This window comes from Trichoplusia ni, chromosome 4 (assembly GCF_003590095.1).
Source record: "Trichoplusia ni isolate ovarian cell line Hi5 chromosome 4, tn1, whole genome shotgun sequence".
NCBI classification, from domain to species: domain Eukaryota; kingdom Metazoa; phylum Arthropoda; class Insecta; order Lepidoptera; family Noctuidae; genus Trichoplusia; species Trichoplusia ni.
Window position 1 is genome coordinate 17953139 of NC_039481.1, and position 21929 is coordinate 17975067.

General features: G+C 36.4%; 1 protein-coding gene across 1 annotated transcript; it reads right to left on the reverse strand.

Annotated features, from left to right (window-relative positions):
- Positions 1 to 277: 277 nt before the first annotated feature.
- LOC113493384 (synaptic vesicle glycoprotein 2B-like) lies at positions 278 to 16818 on the reverse strand. The gene is made up of 10 exons (XM_026871342.1): positions 16556 to 16818; positions 15722 to 15883; positions 15113 to 15272; positions 11392 to 11513; positions 10602 to 10843; positions 9168 to 9316; positions 8833 to 8977; positions 8004 to 8278; positions 749 to 876; positions 278 to 398 (listed from the first exon to the last, which is right to left on the reverse strand). Exons 1-10 carry the CDS (start codon positions 16626 to 16628, stop codon positions 337 to 339), a joined length of 1518 nt encoding a protein of 505 aa, XP_026727143.1. The 5' UTR covers positions 16629 to 16818; the 3' UTR covers positions 278 to 336.
- Positions 16819 to 21929: the final 5111 nt, after the last annotated feature.

A 21929-nucleotide genomic window follows, 5' to 3' on the forward strand; every position in this document is an offset into this window, starting at 1 on the left:
ACTACCCTAAGCAAAGTATTTGTTTAGGTAAAATTATTATGTCATGCAGAAAAAATTACATTAAAAAAATATATTGATTTTTATGTTGTCAGTGCAAGTCCATTGGTCTTGATGGCATTTTGATGTAGGTACGTTTGGTACTGTACATATTCTCAGGACCTATCCCAAAAGGGGTGACTTCGGAACCTCCAAAGTTGGAATTTCTAACATACGCATAGAAAACCATAGCAAAAAAAGAACATCATTTACAGGTACAAATTGTCATGAAATTCCAAAATAAGTAAAAACACGTCATTTATTTATTAAAAAAAAAATATCTCCAGTGCAAAGTAAGACCTAGCTATCACATTTTATATTTTTTCTGTCCGACGGCAGGAAAAGTGAAACGATGACACCAACTGCAATGAAAATATTACTTATTCAGAAATTAATCAACTCACCTCTGAGCGAGATACAAACAAAGCAATCCAAGTTTTATTTGAAATTTTACTGTTATAACACAAGAAATTATGGTATTGAAATAAAACTACATAATATTTTTCAAGCAAGAGAAAAGTTTTACAAATATTTGTCAAGGCACATTTTAGCAAAATGAGTCTTGCAATTTACAAGATATCACACTAATATAATGCGAAAATATATGCCTAACCAATTTCGATAAAAAATTATATACTGACACCCTGGATTGATACTTTTTGCGCCTATCATCTACAACAGCTGTCCTCCATAAATTAAAACTGGTACTTACAAAAGGCAATTGAAGACAGACAATAGAAGGTAGTCTCGCAATAGTTTGTGATGACGTTACCCAAAACGTTGACCCCAGTGAAGGAGACCAGCCTGGCCACCATCATACCTAAACTGGTCACCAAGCCCCTAAAAACATAAAGGTCGATTTTTAACAATTTAGGCCATTTTACTTCAATAAAAGATCGACAATTTCCTTTGAAACGATTCTTGTATTTTGTTGAAAGACTGTTCTTTCGTTTTTTTACAGCTATTTCAGGTTTTAATTTCACTTGTTCGATTTTTATTTCAAGGCTACACGTAGCAGATTAAAATTTATTAGCAATTCTCTAATCCAATTAAAAGGGGTCGCCAAAAAACCTCTACAGAAAAATAAAAGACGCAAATTACACCTTACAAATGTAAGGTACAAGTTGTTTAATATTTAAAATTAAAGCAGTCAGGAACAACCTTTTATTTTTTTAAGTTTATTATACATACCGGAAATTATATTATTTTAGTGTTTTAATGTTTTATTAAATCCTATTTATTGTTAAATTATATTAGCTCAATATATTCAATATTTTTACCATTTCTATTTATTAAATAAAGTAAATAACAATTATTTAACAATAATTGAATGCTAAACTGGCGCCAGCGGAAGTTACATTTTGTCAGTTGTCAACTTAAAATGGGAGGGGGAAAATTGAATATAACGGATTGACGTTAGTTTAGCAAGGGGGAGTGGTTGTCGCATTTTGGAACAGATAAGTACTGTGAAGTGTAAAGTGTGGACAAGTGATAAAATATACGTAAATTTTACCATCAGCACGTGTATTTATTCCATCTGACCTAAAACCCTTTAGGTCAGAAGTGGGATCGAAAAGAAAACTTCACGTTTTCTTGTCACGCTCACGGCTCGGAAAACACTCTTGTTGTTCTTATTATGGTAATAATGACCAATTGAGGAAATTCTTTTACGTCACTATTGTAAGTAACAGGAATACATTTAAATAATTCTCGTTATAGATTACGAACTATTTTTTTTTTTTTTGCCATTTAAAAGTATAAAATACGTATGGGCCACGTAATGTAATTGTTTTAAATTCGCTTCTTTATTTTTATACTACCGTTATTTGAAAATAAGGTGTTGTCTAATACTATTATAGTGACACAGGAGTTTCAAAGTAACAAATATCAGTTGTTACAATGGTAATGATATTAATGATAATGCACATATTAAAGACATAATAAAATATACATAAAATATTTATTATGTGATGATTTGTGTGATTTAAAAGGAGTTTTCTATAGAATTTATTTGCCTGTACTCTTCTTATAAGCCTAGCGACTTGGAAACGGGCAGTTATGGATCAACATCTCACACGCATATAATAATAAATAATAATAATAATCTACTTGTATACTTAATTACTGTTCTTGTGAAATACATGTTTAATATACTTACATATTTATTATAGTTACATAATTATTTACTTTCATTTTATTACCTAATAACTGACAATACAATCCAAACTGTAACAACTTGTGCGTGTTGTTGATCAATAAACTAAAAAAAAAAAAAAAAAAAAAAAATCCCTAAAGAACTTTACGAAATAAAGAGGAAGATTGATCGTCGTGTACCTAAAGTATATTAAATATTCAACGAATTGTACTAAATTTATATCTGTAAGTTCCAGATCACATTGTGATGGATGATTCTAATGAGAAAGCCCGAGGTGATGGGCAGGGAGAGGAAACCCGAGGTCAAGGGTTAAGGAATTCGGGAGGTATGATCAGTCAAGGGGAAGGGCTGACATATTCTCATGAAACTGTGACCAGTCAAGGGGAAGGTCTGGCACGCCATGGAGAAAGGCAGGCATGTTCTTTGGCAGAAATACCTGAGGTAACTGATAATTTGAATACTTTGGACTGGGAGGTCGATGTTCAGCGCTCGAGGAATGAGCACGAACATTCAAGTGTAATCGAGGATTGGAATAGGAGGAAAAAAAGACATGTATCACGACCAAAGGGGAGGGGTCGCCGTAGCTCAACATCATCAGATTCAGCAGAAGAATCTCCGCCACGGAAGAGAAAACGGTCAAGGAGATCGGATAGTAGTTTAATGGAGCAGTTTCTAAGCATTTTAGATAAAGTTAAATGTAACAATAAACCTAAAATGTCTTTCAACACGAATGTAATACCGGAGTTCGACCCTCTATTAAAAAATCAAAATATATTGACTTGGATAACCAAAGTTGAACAATGTGCCGAAATCTATGACTGGGAGGAGAAAGAGATTATTCACTATGCGCTTCCTAAATTAACTGGAGTAGCCAAAGCATGGTATCAGGGTCTCACTTCGATTTTGCATACGTGGTCGGAGTGGAAAAGAAAACTTATTGAATCTTTTCCATGTAGAGAAGATTATGCTGAACTCTTAACTGAAATGCTTAGCAAAAGAGCAAAATATGGCGAATCTTTAGAGCAATACTATTATGCAAAAATGAATTTGTTAAATAGGTGTAAAATTCAAGGTAGACAGGCCGTCGATTGCCTTTTGTATGGAATAGAGGATCGTGCAGTAAAAGTCGGTGCTCAGGCAGCTCAATTCAATGGACCAGAACAAGTATTAAAGTATTTCAGAACTGTGAAAAGTGGGCAGAATAGAGAGTCTCAGGATTTTTCGCGAAAACCATATGATCGAAAGATTAGTAACATACCCAATCGCCCTGGTTCATCTAGACCAAGTACGAGCACACCAAACTTAAATATAAAGTGCTTTAATTGTAATGAGCTTGGACATCCAAGTTTTAAATGCGATAAACCTCTTGTCAAATGCACAAGCTGTGAGCGCCTGGGTCACCAGACTTCTAACTGCAGGAATAATTATAAAAATGTAAACGAATCTGACAAAAATAAGACTCAGGCTAACGATCAAAAGCCTAAACAGGTATCTGAAGTATCCACTGAGGATACTGGTATCAACAAATACTTAATAGATATAAAGGTCAATGGATATATGACTTCGTGCCATGTCGATTTAGGTAGTCAGTGCTCTCTTATTAAGGCTAGTGTAGCCAAGGCCTTAAATCTTCAAGTGATCGTACGATCAGACTTACCTATTCTCAGAGGTATAGGTGCTAGCCTCATTAGACCTGTTGGTGTAGCTGTGACTTTAGTGGAAGTTCAGGGCTTGATTGAAACTATTGATTTGTATGTTGTTGAAGATTATGTTCTAGTGCATCCTGTTCTATTAGGCCATTCTTTCACGGAAAGGCCTGATATCCTCATAATTAAAACTCCAGATGAGGTCAGTTTTCGGAGAATACCACCAAATAAAATAAATTTATCAGCCTCGAGGGACACGGAAGTTCCTGGAAACATGCTTCGAGCAATTCAAGTCACTACGAATACGCAGATCGACTGTGACGTCTATGTGAGTGGTGCGTTAAGAGGCCCCGAGGGTAAGGAATACTATATACTTCCTGGACTATACGAAGTGAAGCAGGGTCGTGGCGCAATCTTGCTTTATAATGTTACATCTAACCCCATGACCATTGGAAAAGGCGATCTTCTTACGCGTTCGTTAGAAAGGAACATTGTGTCAAGAGAGAAAACTTTAGACTCGTTTAGTGTGTCCTTTAATGACTCTGACATGGAGAACTCCGTAAACTTTAACCCTAGTTTAAACGTCGAGCAACGCAACCAACTTCAAGATTTGCTCAACAAGTATGGCAACTGTTTTTCTAACGGGTTGCATGATTTGGGTTATACATCGGTCGCTGAAATGAAGATCGAATTGAACGATGCCGACCCTGTAGTTTATCGTCCGTATCGAATGTCACACGCTGAAAGAGCACAGGTAAGGGGCATGATTCAAGAGATGCTTGACTATGACATAATTCGGGAGTCGTCGTCACCTTATGCCAGTCCCATAGTTATGGTCCAGAAAAAGACGGGTGACAAGCGTTTGTGCATCGACTATAGAGCTCTTAACAGAAAAACGAAGAAAGATCACTATCCAATACCTAGAGTAGAGGATCAATTGGATCTTCTTGCAGGCAATACCTTGTTTACGTCATTAGATTTAGCCTCAGGCTACTATCAAATTCCTATTTGCGAAGAGTCTCGGCATAAGACTGCGTTCGTTACGCCCGATGGCCAATATGAATATAATCGCATGCCTTTTGGCCTAGTGAACGCACCATCTGTTTTCCAACGTACCATTAATAAAATACTGATGGAAGCCAAGATTAAATATGCGATTGTGTACATGGATGACATACTTATTCCATCCAGAGATTTCATCGAAGGGATTAAACGGTTAGAAGAGGTACTCCAGTTACTCAGACAAGGTGGATTAACATTAAAACTAAGTAAGTGTCACTTCTTCTTAGACTCTATAGACTTTCTGGGATTTGATGTGAGCGCTAATGGTATTAAACCCGGAATCAGAAAAGTCGAGGCGGTTTCTAAGTTTCCAAGACCTTCAAATCAGCATGAGGTACGGCAATTCCTTGGTCTCTCTGGATTTTTTAGGCGTTTCATTAAGGGATATGCTGTGATTACCACACCATTAACAGACCTGCTCAAGAAGAATATGCAATGGACTTGGACCGATGAACACGAGCAAGCGTTTATGAAAGTAAAGGATCTACTTGTGAGCAGGCCAATACTGGCTCTATACGACCCTAAGTCTGAAACAGAATTGCATACCGACGCTTGTAAAGAAGGCCTGGCCGGGATACTGCTACAACGCAATGAGAGAGGTATACTACAACCCGTATCTTATTTCAGTCGTAAAACTACCATTGATGAACGCAAGATGCACTCATACGAGCTCGAAACGTTAGCAGTAATTGCTTCATTAAGTCGTTTTAGAGTCTATCTCGTAGGTATTTCATTTAAAATATTAACAGACTGCAATGCACTCAGATCAACACTAGTTAAACGGGACCTCATACCACGTATCTCTCGATGGTGGGTTCAACTCCAAGAATATGACTGCACTATAGAGTACCGTCCCGGAACTAAAATGACACACGCGGATGCCCTCAGCAGAAATGCCGTGGATAACCCAGTAACTGAAGAACACATTCTAGACGTCTTACCGATACAGCAAACTGACCAAGATTGGATTTCTACGGTTCAGTCTGCCGATGAAGAAGTTAAGAAAATAAAAGAAATTCTATTAGACCCCTCTACTGTGGAAGCTGTTGATGTACATAAAAACTATAAGTTGAAGAATGATAAAGTCTTTCGTGTCGTTGGAGATGAGCTAAAATGGGTAGTTCCACGTGGCGTCCGATGGCAGATCCTTAAAATGAACCATGACGACATTGGTCATTATGGGTTCGAGAAAACTCTACAACGCATCAAGGAGCATTACTGGTTTCAGAAAATGCGGAGGTTTGTAAAAAAATATGTTTCGTCTTGTTTGGAGTGCGCTTACCACAAAACGCCTGGAGGTAAGCAAGAGGGCGAATTACACCCTATAGAAAAAGTCAGTACACCCTTCCACACTATCCACGCAGACCATTTGGGACCTTTCGTGAAGAGCAAGAGAGGTAACTGTTACCTACTGATAATAGTAGACGGATTTACCAAATATGTCAGTATAAATCCAGTTAGAAACACCAAGTCCGTGACTTCAGTGAAGGTACTGAGGCAACATGTGAGTTATTTTGGAGCTCCAGTACGTCTGATTACTGACAAGGGCACGAGTTTCACGAGCAAGACATTTCAAGATTTTGTTAAATCCTATGGTATTAAGCATATCCAAAATGCCGTTGCTACGCCCAGGGCTAACGGACAGGTCGAGAGATATAATAGGACGATCTTAGATGCTTTATCAACCTCTAGCCATGGAAATGACAAGTCTTGGGATGAATACGTTACAGATATACAGGTTGGTATTAATACCACAAAACACAAAATAACACAGAAGAGCCCATCAGAACTACTATTTGGGTTTAATATAATCAGTAGAACAGATGGTAAATTAAATGATATCATCCACGAGACACTCAACAAGGTCCCGGTTGAAGAAATGGAAGAGGTACGACAAGACGCAGGAGAGAAGATGAAAGGACAACAGTTGAAAGATTCTGCTAGGTACAATAGGCATAGAAAAATTTCCACACAATATAAGGAAGGCGACCTAGTACGGGTAGCAAGGCATGTGCCTCATGACGGCAAGTCGCAGAAACTTACTGTTAAATTCCAGGGGCCGTATCGTATAATAAAATTACTTCCAAATGATAGGTTTATGATCGAGGATACACCTCTAACTCGTAAAAATGGCAGAAAATACGAAGCTATAGTTGCCATCGACAAAATTCAACCATGGATGAATTTTAACAGAGATTTCGAGTCAGATTCGTCTCAAAATGATCATTCTAGTGAGAATGAGCAAATGTGAGTCTAAACATACTTTATAATGATTATTTCCCGAATTCTTGAAATTACATATAATCGTCGGTTAATAAGTGTGATCATTGTGTGTTAAATTCGAATAGTTATAATAAAAGAATTGTAATTCATCAGTGTAATCAATTATCACACATATTATTGTGTAATTGTGCATGTTATAAATCATAAATTCATAAGTTACTACTATAATAATTTGTCATATTATGTATGTTATAATTATCATAAATTATCAAATCAGATCATTTATTCAAATTAAAATTTTGAATTTGGATCATACAAGAAACAAATTATATATCTCATTCTTAATAAAGCGAAGGGACTCGCTTAAAACAGGATGGCCGAGCTGTAAGGTACAAGTTGTTTAATATTTAAAATTAAAGCAGTCAGGAACAACCTTTTATTTTTTTAAGTTTATTATACATACCGGAAATTATATTATTTTAGTGTTTTAATGTTTTATTAAATCCTATTTATTGTTAAATTATATTAGCTCAATATATTCAATATTTTTACCATTTCTATTTATTAAATAAAGTAAATAACAATTATTTAACAATAATTGAATGCTAAACTGGCGCCAGCGGAAGTTACATTTTGTCAGTTGTCAACTTAAAATGGGAGAGGGAAAATTGAATATAACGGATTGACGTTAGTTTAGCAAGGGGGAGTGGTTGTCGCATTTTGGAACAGATAAGTACTGTGAAGTGTAAAGTGTGGACAAGTGATAAAATATACGTAAATTTTACCATCAGCACGTGTATTTATTCCATCTGACCTAAAACCCTTTACAAAATAAAACTAAACTGTATGAGTATAAAGTATGTAAATAGTTTTTATTATACCTGTTATGAGTCGGATAAAGATCCACAAAATAGGACGCTACGCAACCAATCCCTAGAGCCGTTACTTGCACCAGGCAAAAGAACACCATGTTTGCGATAGGCTCTCTCAAGTTCACCAGGATCACACTGACCCCAGCCACAGCCAGGATGGCGGCGAGGACCAGACGGGGCCGGGAGGCGATCCTAGCGACACTCAAGTTGAGGATGAAGAAAAAGATCCCGCACAGCATCCCGGAGTAGAGGGTGTTCGTTGATATACTTTCGTTGCATCTGTACTGTAACGTTAAAACTGGTTATGCATGATGAATTGAATATGGGAGGAGCTCGTAGCTAAGGTATACCTATAACTGCGCAAGTTGCTCGATAACAGGTTGAACTACCATTGATACAGTCGGTCCGCGGATGGGTGTCCATCTATGTCATAACGCGTTCCTCTGTGTTACGGGTGGTACGTTAATTGTGGGTCCCGGCTATTTATATATCTTTGACAGTTGTTATGGGTAATTAGAAGCTAGAAACACTGATAACCATTCTTACTAAGGAGTACCTATCGTGTCGGTAGGTAACTGGGTTGAGGGGGTCAGATAGGCAGTCGCTCCTTGTAAACAATGGTACATAACAGTAGCCTGTTAGACTGGAAGGGGACTTTAATATAGTTAGGAAAAGGCTAGGATGATAATGATATGATAAGATGATAAGTTTTATATATATTGCATTAGTCTACAGCAATGCCAAGGGCAAAGTTGCTTCTTAAAAAAACGCTTGGTTTGTTAGTGAAAAGAAGAAAAGATACAAAATTATAACAAAAACTACAAATGTGAGTACATACAGTTTCTGAAGTACTCGCAACTTCAGTGGTATTGCCGCTTTGAAACATTCTCTCGCAAAAGGTGAGATCCGCCGTCTGTTCTCCATTGAAAGAGTTGAAGAAGATGTTCACCATAGTAGGGAACCACATCACGATGACATTATTTCTGGAAACAATAATTGAAGCTTTATTACTTAATGCCAGTATGCGCTACGAAGTCTATTATATTTGTAACAATGGAAAAGCTCTTGATCAATAACTCAGTAGCTGAGTTGAGGAGATGAGTGAGTTGAGTTCGAGTCTTGTCTGGGGTTAAAAATAGTCCATTGTGAATTGACTTGGCTGAAGATACTAACACACTACAACACAGCGCTAATAAGAAAAAGAGTTGTATCGTCCTCCAGAGCAAAGGTGGCTTGAACATCGGTACAGTGTGATGTGCGATGGTCTTCCAAAATGAACTGTCCGGCTTCGTAGAGACATCTGTTGGCAGTATGTGCTTCACCTGAAATGTTTTACAAATGGCAAACACGTTTAGATCATGGTTCTTGACAGCTCATTCGAAGCGTCATGAGTTAGGTTGGAAGAAACATACCGCGCTAATTTTCGATTCAGTGATCTTTTACTGGAATATAGCTTACAACTAGCATGGCTGGGACTAAGGGATATAAAAGAAGTTATTTTTATAAAAAAAAAGAATAATAAGGGTCATATCTAAACTAAACAAAGTCTGACTTTTGTACCTGTGGAATATGAGATAGCAATCTTTTTGAATGCAATTAGAATGTAATTTAATAATCAGGCGCCCACAGAATACTAAAAGTAAATTATCTTTGATAGTTTTTACGCGGATTAGAAAATCCGTTTTTAATAAACCACTCCCGTAATGAAGAATTTAATTCTCGTGTCGCGGGGATTTTCACAAACATTCAAGTCATATGCACAACGAGGACCAAACTTGCAAATGCTTCGCCTACGTCGGAATCAAACCCACTGCGACCAGAGCCGGATCTAGGGGCCCAGAGGCCCCGAGGCAACAAGGGAGTGTGGGCCCCTTAGTTCAAGTTATTTTCATTCAGTGAAAAATTTATCAAGCTTTTTTTTAGATTTTTTTCACTTTGGTGGTGGGCCCCTGGTCATAGTGGGCCCCTAGGCACTGGCCTAAAAACTTGACCACTCGACTAACCATGCAGTCAAAACATTTACTATAGACATCAGAATCGTCTTACCTTAAATATTAATTGTCTTGCATCACGGATATGACTATACCATTTTCTATAACGTAATTTCGATTGTGATAATCTTCTAATTAGCTGCTTATGCAACCAATGATAACATGAAGTATCTACTTATTAGTATTATAATAATGCTTATATTAACAAGGTCATGTGATTTATTATAGGCATTTTGAGTAAGTAGGTACTTTTCTAATTGATATGTTTTTATTAGCGTCTAGGTTTTATCTTATATGTTATGTCTCGCACGAGACATACACGTGATATTATGTGTTTATTGGACGTCATTGATATGATGTGCCAAAAAAAAGGTTTCAGCCACCGTCAAAGTCAAATATTGAGCATGAACGTTAAATACAAAATGAAGTTGGAATTAAGTTTTTTTGTTGTGACGATGTGATTGGTCATTATAATCGAAATTAAGCAGAACTTTATGAACGTCACAAAAAATAAGCAGACAGCTTTACGGTTTCCTAAGTTCTCTAGCTCTACTACTCTTAAATAAATCAAGATAAAAAAACATACACAGTAAAAAAAATATCGTAATATTCTTACCGGGAAGCCATCGTTCTTCCCACCATTAATCTTATACATGCGCTTGAGCACTTTCAAAGCCTTACTATATTCTCCGCAACTGGCTAAATACTTGGGACTCTCACTCAGGTACAAAAAGAAGAGAGCAGCAACACCCAGGGGTAACGCCATCACCAGGGTGTACAGCCTCCAGGGTCTGAAGGTGATCCCCATCCAGGGGAGGGAGAATTTGAAGCTCAGAGGTAGGATTAAATAGGCTAAACCTGGAAAAATGGAAATTATAGTTAAGGTCAGTGATCGTTTGAAAAGTGGTGAATTTTAACTCTGGTCAGAATTAAGAATTAGATTGCAATTTGTCGTTTGCCACCGGATGAAAAATAATTTTTGAAAAAAGATTATTTTTTTGATCATGCCAATTATCAGTATCGATAATTATCATAGTCATGTCTACAATTTATCAGTCCTGTATACCTACTATCAGCCTGTAGAAATCATCATAGCTCATCATTAATACCAGTAACATAAAACTTTAGCTTAACTCCTAAAACATTCCACAGCTTTCACACAACGCCATCTAGTCTCAACATAGCAAAGCTTGTATTAAGTGCCTTCGAATGCGACCATAATATATACAGGGTGTTGGTGACCAGAATAAGAAGATACCAGAGTCTTAGAAAAACTTAATTGGTAATTTAACTCTACTGTGATCTCTTGAAGTAAGACTTTTGATACTATTAATACATTCTCCATAACCGCCCGCTATTCGTCAAATAAAGTTTCTTATAACTGTAACATCTATATACATTCTTACTAAAGGCAACGAACTCGGAAGCTATGTTGAAGGCGTTCATGATGAGCAGGAACTGGCTCCGGTGAGCTGTTCCTGTACATTCTCCTAGAATTGTCATGCTCAGGGTGAAACTTGCTGTTGAACTGGAATAATTTTATTAACAACTTATCAATTAGTCAAATGTTTTCGTTTGTATGAGAAACAAAGGATCTTCAAGTTACGTTGCTCTCAACCCGGGATTACTATTACAAGGGAATGATGATGCACTCTACTGGTTTAGCTGGTGAAAGACAACGTTTCAGCGAACCGCGGGGAGAAGAAAGTCCATGGGGATAAAAACGCTTGCAAAAGGACTTTCTCCAGCAGACGACTGCAACAATAATGATGATCATTTAAAAATGCCCTCAAAAAAAGCAGTTCTCCATTATTTTGGTTGTATGTTGTATGAGGTTTTCGCCTTTAGCCAGGACGCCACAATTTCGTTATTCAATTTGTTACAGTCGTTGTAAACGTCAAAAAACATTTTAAATCCCATATCCAAGTCATAATTATTATTGTTTTTCGTCTTTACAGTCACTGGATACCTAATAATCCTGATACATAAATCAGAAATTTCTTTACAAACGTCATCGTTTTAAACATTAGTCGAAAAAGCACCATCATCACACCACACCTACGTCATCAAAGGCGGATGTAATAATCATTGGTACATGACGATATGCACTCGATACAAAATATTCAAATCAAGTAATAAATTCTGATCTCTAGATATATTAAACTTATTACACTTTATCAATGATTAACAATCATTCGAATTTGATAAGAACCGAAAATCGGCGGTTTTTTCTAACTCTAAAGATTTGTATTAATCAAATTAAACGTGTGAATGTTATTTCATTTACTATGTTATCTATTCCTGAGTATTTTTGTCGTCAGACTGTAAAACGTAGACTAGCATGATCTTTTTAAATATTTCCACAATTTTGTACAACGCCATCTAGCCTCAAACAAAGTAAAACTTGTAATATGAATACTAGACAACTAACAAACATGCATATACATTTCTACTTACAAATTATATAAAATATTCCCAGACTCAGAACACAAAGTTCGTGCTCATCACACAAACATTTGTCCTGGGTGGGAATCGAACCCGCGGCCTTCGATACGCCAGTCAGGACGTCTAACCACTAGACGAACGGACAGTAACGGGCCAGTCAATCTTATTGTGTGATATATTTAAAACAATCAATAGCTGAATTATAATCATTAATACTTGATACGTGCTCCTAAATAACTTAATACATTAACGACTATTAATACTGATTAAAGGCGGATGGAGTTCAATGGTTTCTATTGCCTATTTTATGCCTATTAAGATCGCTGAGGATAAATAGGTTTCCATTGAAAGTTTGGCGGCCTACGCCCATAATATTGAAAGTAATAGTATTGTAATGGAGTGTCGTAAACCCTTTGAAGTTATGCGGTATAAAGTATTTTTTGTCCTAAATCTGTTAGGCAATCAAACATAGCTTGGAAATTAGATGCAATGGGAAACGGAACTCTCTCAGATATTAAAGATAAAGTTGTAGTAGAATTCTTTTTCCCGTAGACCTAGGCGATAATTCTGAACTGTGCTGGTTAGCTCACGATGATTTCAACTTTTTTACCAAGTGATAATTCATCATCATTGGCCTAGCCTTTTCCCAACTATGTTGGGGTCGGCTACCAGTCCAACCAGCTTCAGCTAAGTACCAGTGTTTTACAAGGAACGACTGCCTTTCTGACCTCCTCAACCCAGTTAACTTGGCCACACGATACTCCTTGGTTAGACTGGCTGTCAGACTTTTCAAGCTTCTGACTACCTTGTAACGACTGTCAAAGATGTAGGAATAACAGCCGGGACCCACAATTTAACGTGCCTTCCGAAACACGAATAATTATGAACATGAATTCTAAAAGACCTAATTTCGTTCTAGTATTCGAATCGAAGACTTTTGATATGTCGGTCCAAAGGCTATATCACTGCTTTAATAAAAAAAGTAATATTCAACTGCTTTATAGTCATTACCAGCTTTTCGCCCGCGGCTTCACCCGCGTCTATGTCGGTTATATCGCATTTCCAAGAGAACTCTTTAAAAGTCCCGGATAAAAACTATCCTATGCTCTTTCTCAATGTCAACTGTATATCTGTACCAAATTTCATTGAAAGTAGTACCAGTTCAGTGATTTAGACGTGAAAGCGTAACAGACAGACAGACGGTTACTTTCGTATTTATAATATTAGTAGGGATTTATAACATAACTAATTAAATACCGTATTTTATTTTAATACGTATTGATTCTAAGGTGTTTGAGCCTTGTGTCGCAGAAGGTTTCAAAAATATTCTGCTTTTGCTATTCTATTGCTTTTCCCTGTTTTAATTATCCAGATGTTAGTAATGTTACGTTTTTTCTGTCAATACGTCAACTCAAACATAAACTTTCAGTCTCAAATGTTGTATGTCACTGCTCATCGGACATATTTTATGACGTTTTATCATTGAAATAAAATGTGATCATAAATGCTGATTACTATAAGAATAACGATAAAGATTAAGCACTAAAATTAGAACTTATCGGCGTGAAATAAAAATACATGCGAAAGTGTCGTGATGTATTTGATATGCCTTCTAATTGGACACGTGAGGATGAGAAGTCGAAAAGGTTCCCTGATATAGCGACTAGTAGGCCAGTCTCACTGCCGGGCACAGTGGGTACAGGCCTCTTCCCATATAGGTAAGATTTAAAGTGGTTATGTTGTGTGTTGGGTAAGGGTTGTGGGACCCCCTCCAAAATCTAGATAAAAGCTAGTCGACATGTATGCCGCTTGTTGGCACAGGAACGCTCGGATCAAACTTTTCTCCAAACGTCAGTCCAAAGAAATAATCTGCATTCGTTTATACAATTGTAGCCAAATAGAAAATCTCAACTCCAGTATTCTCAAAAAAGACGTAAAAGTGTGGATAATTATATCCTACTTACAAAAAATGTTTCATTTCATTAAACTTTGATCACCTCATTTTACTTTGGGTTTCCAATTTCGGTTTAGTGGAAAATCTACCCTTCTACATTTGCCACTAATGTGTTAGAAAAATTAAAAAGTACAAAGAATTTTAATACCAGCACATCTGGCATGTGTTAAATTGCATTCTCAATGTTATTGCTCATATTTATTGCGTTATGGCCGCTATAAAATTGTAAATATTTCAGGCTTCCTATCAAATAGATTTTGTATTCAAATTGGATTTAGTTGTCATGCTGACATCGCTGACAAAATGCTTGCACAAAATGTTGTTTTGAGGCGTTCATCTTCTAATCTTTTGTTGCAGAAAATAGGAAATAGGAACAGCTATATACGAGTGCACGACTTGTTGCAAACTAATGTTGATTTTTGTGCATGTGAGTATTTTTAACTGATCTAAGCCTAAAAAGCTTGCTTTGACTATTTCACCGGATTAAATTTTGTTTAAGTTTCGAAACATTTATTCCCCCAGTTCGTGCACGAACCATAGCAGAAAATTGTTAAAAGTGCCGCTTGATATGGTCATGGACCTACAAGTTTTTATTTTTTATTTCCACCCTCATAATTCATCTTCACCCTTATTGTAAGCACAACAGTTATAAGGGCTTGAATGCCCTAATGCAGAATTAAGAGAGTTTAAGAGATTATAAAATCTAAATAAAAACTAAGAATACATACAAACTGCATCCAATAAGCTTGAGGACGAGCATGAGCTGCCAGCTGTTGGCGAGAGTGCTGACTGCTGCGAAGACGAACCCCACGGCCGTGGACACCACCAGGGCGCGGCGCCTGCCACAAGTGTCCGCGTAGAAACCCCAGGGAAAGGCGAACAGGACTCCTGGAACAACACCAGTAAGATATCGGCGATTGCATGATAGCCAAGTGGTTGAGGTCAATAAGCCATGCTCATTTGTGTGCTCCACGCAAGCTTGTCTTGAGTCTGTTTGTCATTGAGCATATGAATTAAGCTTTTGTAAAACCCTCGCGAAGCATGAATTTAATTGCTTAAAAATATTTATATACTTTAGCCTTTTTAATATGGGTCGGTAATCGGTGGAGCCATTGAGAAGTTGTGGGGGTGATAAAATATATGTCTGCAAATATAGGTACTCAAATGAAAGCGAATTGAAAAAGGATATCGATTACTTAATCAGGGGCGTTTTAGCAATCTTTGATGAACTAAACTTTTATCTTGTAGGTCGTTAAGTATCAGTTGCCCCGATGACTTCAACGTAAACTTAAGCGGTAACAGGTATTTAAAATAAAGGGCTTAAAACATCAAGATACCTGCAAACGGTGCTGAGACTAATATCCCGATCTCCCGAAGTCCCAGCTGCAGGTCGCAGCTGGAGGCGGCCACGACGGTCGCAAAGCCGAAGACATCCAAAGCGAAGGCATAAGCTGTGATGCTGCAGGCGATCAGCAGCAAGTAGTTGTAACAACCGTGACCTGCAACATGAAATAAAAATAGATTTAAAAAAACACTAAATACCTACGATTTTAATGTCTCTCCATTTAAATGTTATTAAAATCGATTCAGCCGATTTTAAACTTGTTGTAACATATTTTTCAAGTAATGGAACCTAAAATTGCCAACCTGCAATGAGCTGATGTAATGATCAATGAAATGTTCCCTATATGGGAATAGGCCCATCAGTGGGACGCATATACATATAATTTCGATAAGAGAGTTTAAATAATAATGTCTTAGTTTAAACATCGCATTAAAATATAAAATTGCAGATGTATAAGAACACTTTTAGATCAATAAAATGTTACCATAAAATCTTATTTCATGTGCTTAAATTAAAACCTTATTGCTTTTGACAGTCTCATAAAGTCATAAGCCTAACCAAATATCGTATATCTTAATTACTCTACGCTAATATGGCTGGCTTCTACAAACCAGCCATATTTTATGTGTTGTTCACCGTCTAATTTCCAAAGCAGTCATCCTTTCATAGGTCGTATTACTAACTCAAGTCCTACATGTTTGATCAATATTCACTTATAGCCTTCTTAACACATCGATGGCACTTTACCCAAACATCTCAATTGCTTTGTCACATTCTTTTTCTACTCATTGTGTAGCCCGCATACTTTCATGATTGTTACAAGTACCTGTTAGTTCCACAGCTTTATCATATGTGTAAGCACCGTTATTTTCATCGTTTTCTTCTTTATTTTCTTCCATGTTACGTCTTTCTTCCACAGTTCATCTCTAAGAACTAGTTTTATCTATATTATCTTATGGTTACAGATGCTACCTTTTATCACGTTTCATAACTGTCTGTTTACTTTAAGATCCTACTATCATTATAAGTAGCAGAGAGTGTGTTAAAATTTTCATTTTTTAATATGTTCCTAATATTACATTTTTTTAATTCATGTTTCATTGTATTTTTTTTCATATTTCGTAACGTTTAACGTTTTTTTACTTTTTATCATTGATTGAAAGATATTATAATAAGAAGTGAGCTTCGTTGCACGGAACTCTCAGTATCACGACTCCAACCCGCACATGCCCAGGTTTTTATTTTTAAGTAGCTGTTGCCCGCGACTTCGTCCCCGTGGGTAGAAGATATTAGTTATGATTTATACCTGCCCTGTTTTTTTCACATTTTCCATTGTATCTTCGCTCCTATTAGTCGCAGCGTGATGGTTTATAGCCCAAATCCTTCCTCGATGAATGGTCTGGTCAACACAAAAATAATTTTTCAATTTGGACCAGTAGTTCCTGAGATTAGGCGTTCAAACAAACAAACAAACAAGCAAACTCTTCAGCTTTATATATTAGTATAGATATAGAAGTATAGATAAGTATCCCTATTATTACTTATGGCAGTATCCATTGACCTTTGTTACCCTTCTAACGCAAAACCAAGGCACCTAACGCTGTAGTACATTGTTATTATGCCCCGTTAAGCTTTTACCTTCACCTAGACAATATAATTTCCGATATTATAGTTCATCTACATTGACATTATTGATTACACACACTGGTTACATACACTCTTTTAATTTTTTGTCTCAGTGTACACAGTTTCAGGACCAAACATTCGAATGAAAGTAGTAAAAAATTGTAGGCGTGGTTTAGTCATATTTTGTATTTTTTACTCCCAGTGTAATAGAGAAGTACGAATTACCATTTTGTAACGACACCTTCGGTTAAAAGTGAGATGCTTATGAAGACCAGTAATTATCCGAAACTTAATTATAGTGGGGGTCCTGGTTATGAACAACAGTTGGTACGATCATAAGTTTAATGAGTTGCCAATTATTTTCCATTCTTTTTCTTTAGCCTATCTGGAATATGGAATCCGTGTTGCGAGTCCGGCTCCTACGTTACCGATATTGATCAACCAATAAAGTTACTCCGCAAGAGATATTTACAACTGCACTTTCCATAATGTTCGTTCAAGTGATATTGTGTATGACTGAGCATTACACTTCTATCAGTGTACACACACCTTCATTTCAGCGCACATAAGTTCCTGCAACTAATCGACGGAAGTTGTCATTAATTTGATTTACACTGTAAATAAATTACAAGTTGATACGCCCTTTGATAAATAAATAACTTGATGCCTATGAAGTTAAGTATTACGGTAATTTTATCTCACAATAAGCGTTACAAGATTTATTTTGTTGTACGTCTTGTAAAGGAAAGAATTATGCAAGTTGTTAGTGTGATTATTAACTTGTAAAGTTTCGAATATAAAATAACATTAAGCTTATCTTGTATGAAGTAATGTAGGTCCATGGCATTTGACAAGTAGCATTTCTTTAAGCGTTGAAAATTGAAGAAATCGCTCGAAGCGACAAAATATTAAGTATGAGAATAGTATGTCAACAAACAAGCTTTTATTGAGTCATATTAGATTTATATTAGATTAGCATGGGCAAAATCATCCAAAGACTATGTTCCTACTCCAATGGTAAAACCGGAATGTTCTCTCCTTCCAGGCGTTACTTTTGAACCGATGAAGGCATAAGAGCTATTGAAATGAGTTAACGTTACTTAACTTCGATCTTTATATTTATTACAGTCATAAATTTGTCACTGAACCATTTTCTTACACTACTTTCATAGAACCCTTGGTGTTAGAAGTACAACTCACACTTGACCGACTTTTTATCATTATATTTGTCCCGAGATTGGAGCACAAACAAATCGTATTAATTAAAACAAGATGGTATACTGCTGAATATTCCATAAGTATTTAAAACAAAAGGTTCAAAATAATAGGGTACAAGACACAGGCGTAACCAACCCTGAAACTCGACTTCATAAATAATATAATAAAGTCAATAAATAACCCTTACCGTGGTCCTTAGGTCCGGAAACGCCATTATAATGGCTATAGTGACACAGATTATATTATATTACAGCCGAGACCTTCGCAATGCCGGCTAATAGAAGTCATTGATCGACATCCGCAGCTTGCTGGAACAAAGAGTAAGGTTATCAGATGCGGCGGTAGGTAGAAAACTCAGACTCAAGCTGCTCAGAGCATTTAATAAGCGATTAAGTGTTTCTTGGAAGAAAGGGTTCGGACCGAATTTAAGAGAAAGTAAAAAAAAAGTAGTAATAATATATGAATACTTTTTTTGAGTTCACAGTAGTCATTTCTGACAACCCTGAGAAGAAACGTTGAAACGCCGTTCGCTACCACTCTTATTAGAAATACGAGTGTATAAAATAATATTTATTTATATACGCGGGTCACCCGCGTCGAGGTCGGTTAAATCACGTTTCCAGGAGAACTCTTCAAAAGTCCGGGATAAAAACTATCCTATGTTCTTTCTCAAGGTCAATTCTATCTCTGTACTAAATTTCACTAAAATCAGTTCAGTGGTTTAGACGTGAAAGCGTAACAGACAGACAGACAGAGTTACTTTCGCAGTAGGGTAGTAGGGATTTGAATCATTTGAATTCATGTTGCTTAACCTGTAAACCAAAACAAAGTTAAGTTTAATTTATAAAATGAGTCTTTATCCTCTTATAACTATTTATGTGACCTTAAAAAAACAGGATGTAGCAATAAGAATTTCAATCAAAGGATTATTCGTTCGTGGTTCGCGAAATTTACCTGGCCTCCATAACAGTCGAATTTATTTTCTGAAATTAAATTATTTTTACAAACTGACCTGTCAAACTTGTCAAGATGATCACTAACTGTGGGTCAAAAAATGGATGACTCAAGTATAATCAGGGTCGAAACGGCAGAAAATATGAAAACGTAAATAAATGCACAATCTACATTTGGACTGATGACGTGAAGAAGACGAAAGATGTTATCAAGATATAGATTTTAATAAAAGACATGATTGGTTGTTACCAAAAACCACTCATGTCTTTACAACTATTAACAAAATTTCCCCACACCTTACTGTAGGTATCAGAAAGCTCGCAAAGCTACTGAACTGTATCCCTCTCGATCCTGTCGGATAACCATCTAATATATGTTATAATTGTTGAGAACCGTGTTTTTATGTGGATTCGATATGCAAACAATAACGGATTCCTTAATCATGAGCTAACGTGTTTCCGGTTCCAATTCGATCTAGGCGGGCGATACCAAAAAAAACTATGTAGTTATTAAATGTAGGTCCTATCATCTATCAAAGCTACATGCCATATCTGTTCTTCCCTTGATCTATGCCTAGATGTAGGAGCGCCCACCTATTGTAAGGAACTGGGTCGCTGTCTGTCCGTACTGTAGTGACGTCACATCGCTGATAGCGGCGCGTCAGCTGATAACAGCGGACGTGCGGACAAACACTTTACGTAGGTGTTGTATTAATTGGCTATTGGTATTTATTGCTCATATTATTGGTTGGCGTTAAAGCTCTTGGGATTTAGAACTTTAGTCGAATTGAATAAAGGCGTGATTAATTTGACTGGATCTTTTTAATAAATAGTGTTTTGGACTTATTTTAAATTCCTTTTTAATATTACATGTAACATCGTTTCTTAGTTATTTTTGCCTGTTATCTGTAGTATTTAAAGGCCCTGATAAGTGCATTCACAATTTAGGTCACATTTCCGTGCGTGGATAAAGGAACTACTATTTTTTTCACAATTTATCATCAGGTCATCAAAATTTGCATCGAAGAATATTTCTTAGGGTTCCGCTCGCAAAAGATTATGAGATTACCGAAACCCGCGGTGTCGCGGTCCTGCACACACTTAACCAGTTTTCTTAGATGCATCTGATCGGTTTATTTTTAATCACGTGTAACGTCAAACTACAACATTATCGTTTAGTATCATGATTTATACGCAATTGCTTTTATTACACCTATTTACAATACAATAAATACTTTATAAATCTTGCAATACTTATATTGTTATAATTTTATTGTGTCATTACTACTTTAGCGGATATCGACCTGACCTCAGGATAAGACTGGTCCTTCTGGGTTTATAATAAAAAATATCTGTCGAATGTCAATGTCCTGACAGTTATTACTTTATCACGTCACCTTCGGAGTTATTGTAATACGCAAGACGATCAATAAATTTAATAATGTTTCTACAATATTGTAGAGAGACATCAGAGACTATTAATACTCTGTATGAAACTTTTTTTATCATCATCATCATCAGCCTATCGCAGTCCACTGCTGGACATAGGTCTCTCCAAGTGCACGCCACTTTTTTTATAAGTTAGGGAAATTCTCTCTGAGGTCTAAGTGTTGAACTTGTACTATGCCACGTCATTTATGATCTGTTTGCCAGTGTAGCCCAGGAATCCATGTTATATGGTAAATTACCCTATCCGCAAAGTTTGTGCACGCTGCTGGACATAAGCCTCGACTGAATTACGCCACAACACCTGCTTCTCCGCTTGCCGCATCCACTCTAATATCATCATTAACAATGCTAAAAATGTTTAACCTATTACAATCCAATATACACACATACAATGCGCCCATAAGGACCAATTACAAAACTAGTCGGAACCAAAACAGCTTGGCTATAACAAGCTCTTGTTTGGTCAGTGGCTCGATAAATTAGTGACGTGTCCCTTAATCCACTTATAGAGATCATTCACACCCGACGACTAGATTTAATTAAGCCTCATGTGATGATCCTACTGTGGAAGCGATTTCAATATCCATATGATTTTACTTCGGGATTTGACAGGCTTTTGCAAAGGTCACTGGTAAATTTTATGGCAAGAATGACTCGTGCAATACTCATTCTGTATCATCCAAAAGTACTGAAAGTTGATGAACTTACTAAACATTTTTCACTAAAATTATGTAACTAGATAAAGCATTTTGCTACTTTTTTAAATTCTACGTTACCAAGACTTTATTTTTTCCTATTTCGTAGATAACGCATCAAAATGAAGTATGCTTTTAAGTAATACATCGACCTATTACATTTGCTTTGAGGGATGAAAAGAACATAAAAATAGTTAAAATAAAATCTCAATTAAATTCTGATGATACATTCAGATTTTTCCAGTCTGAAATGAATGCA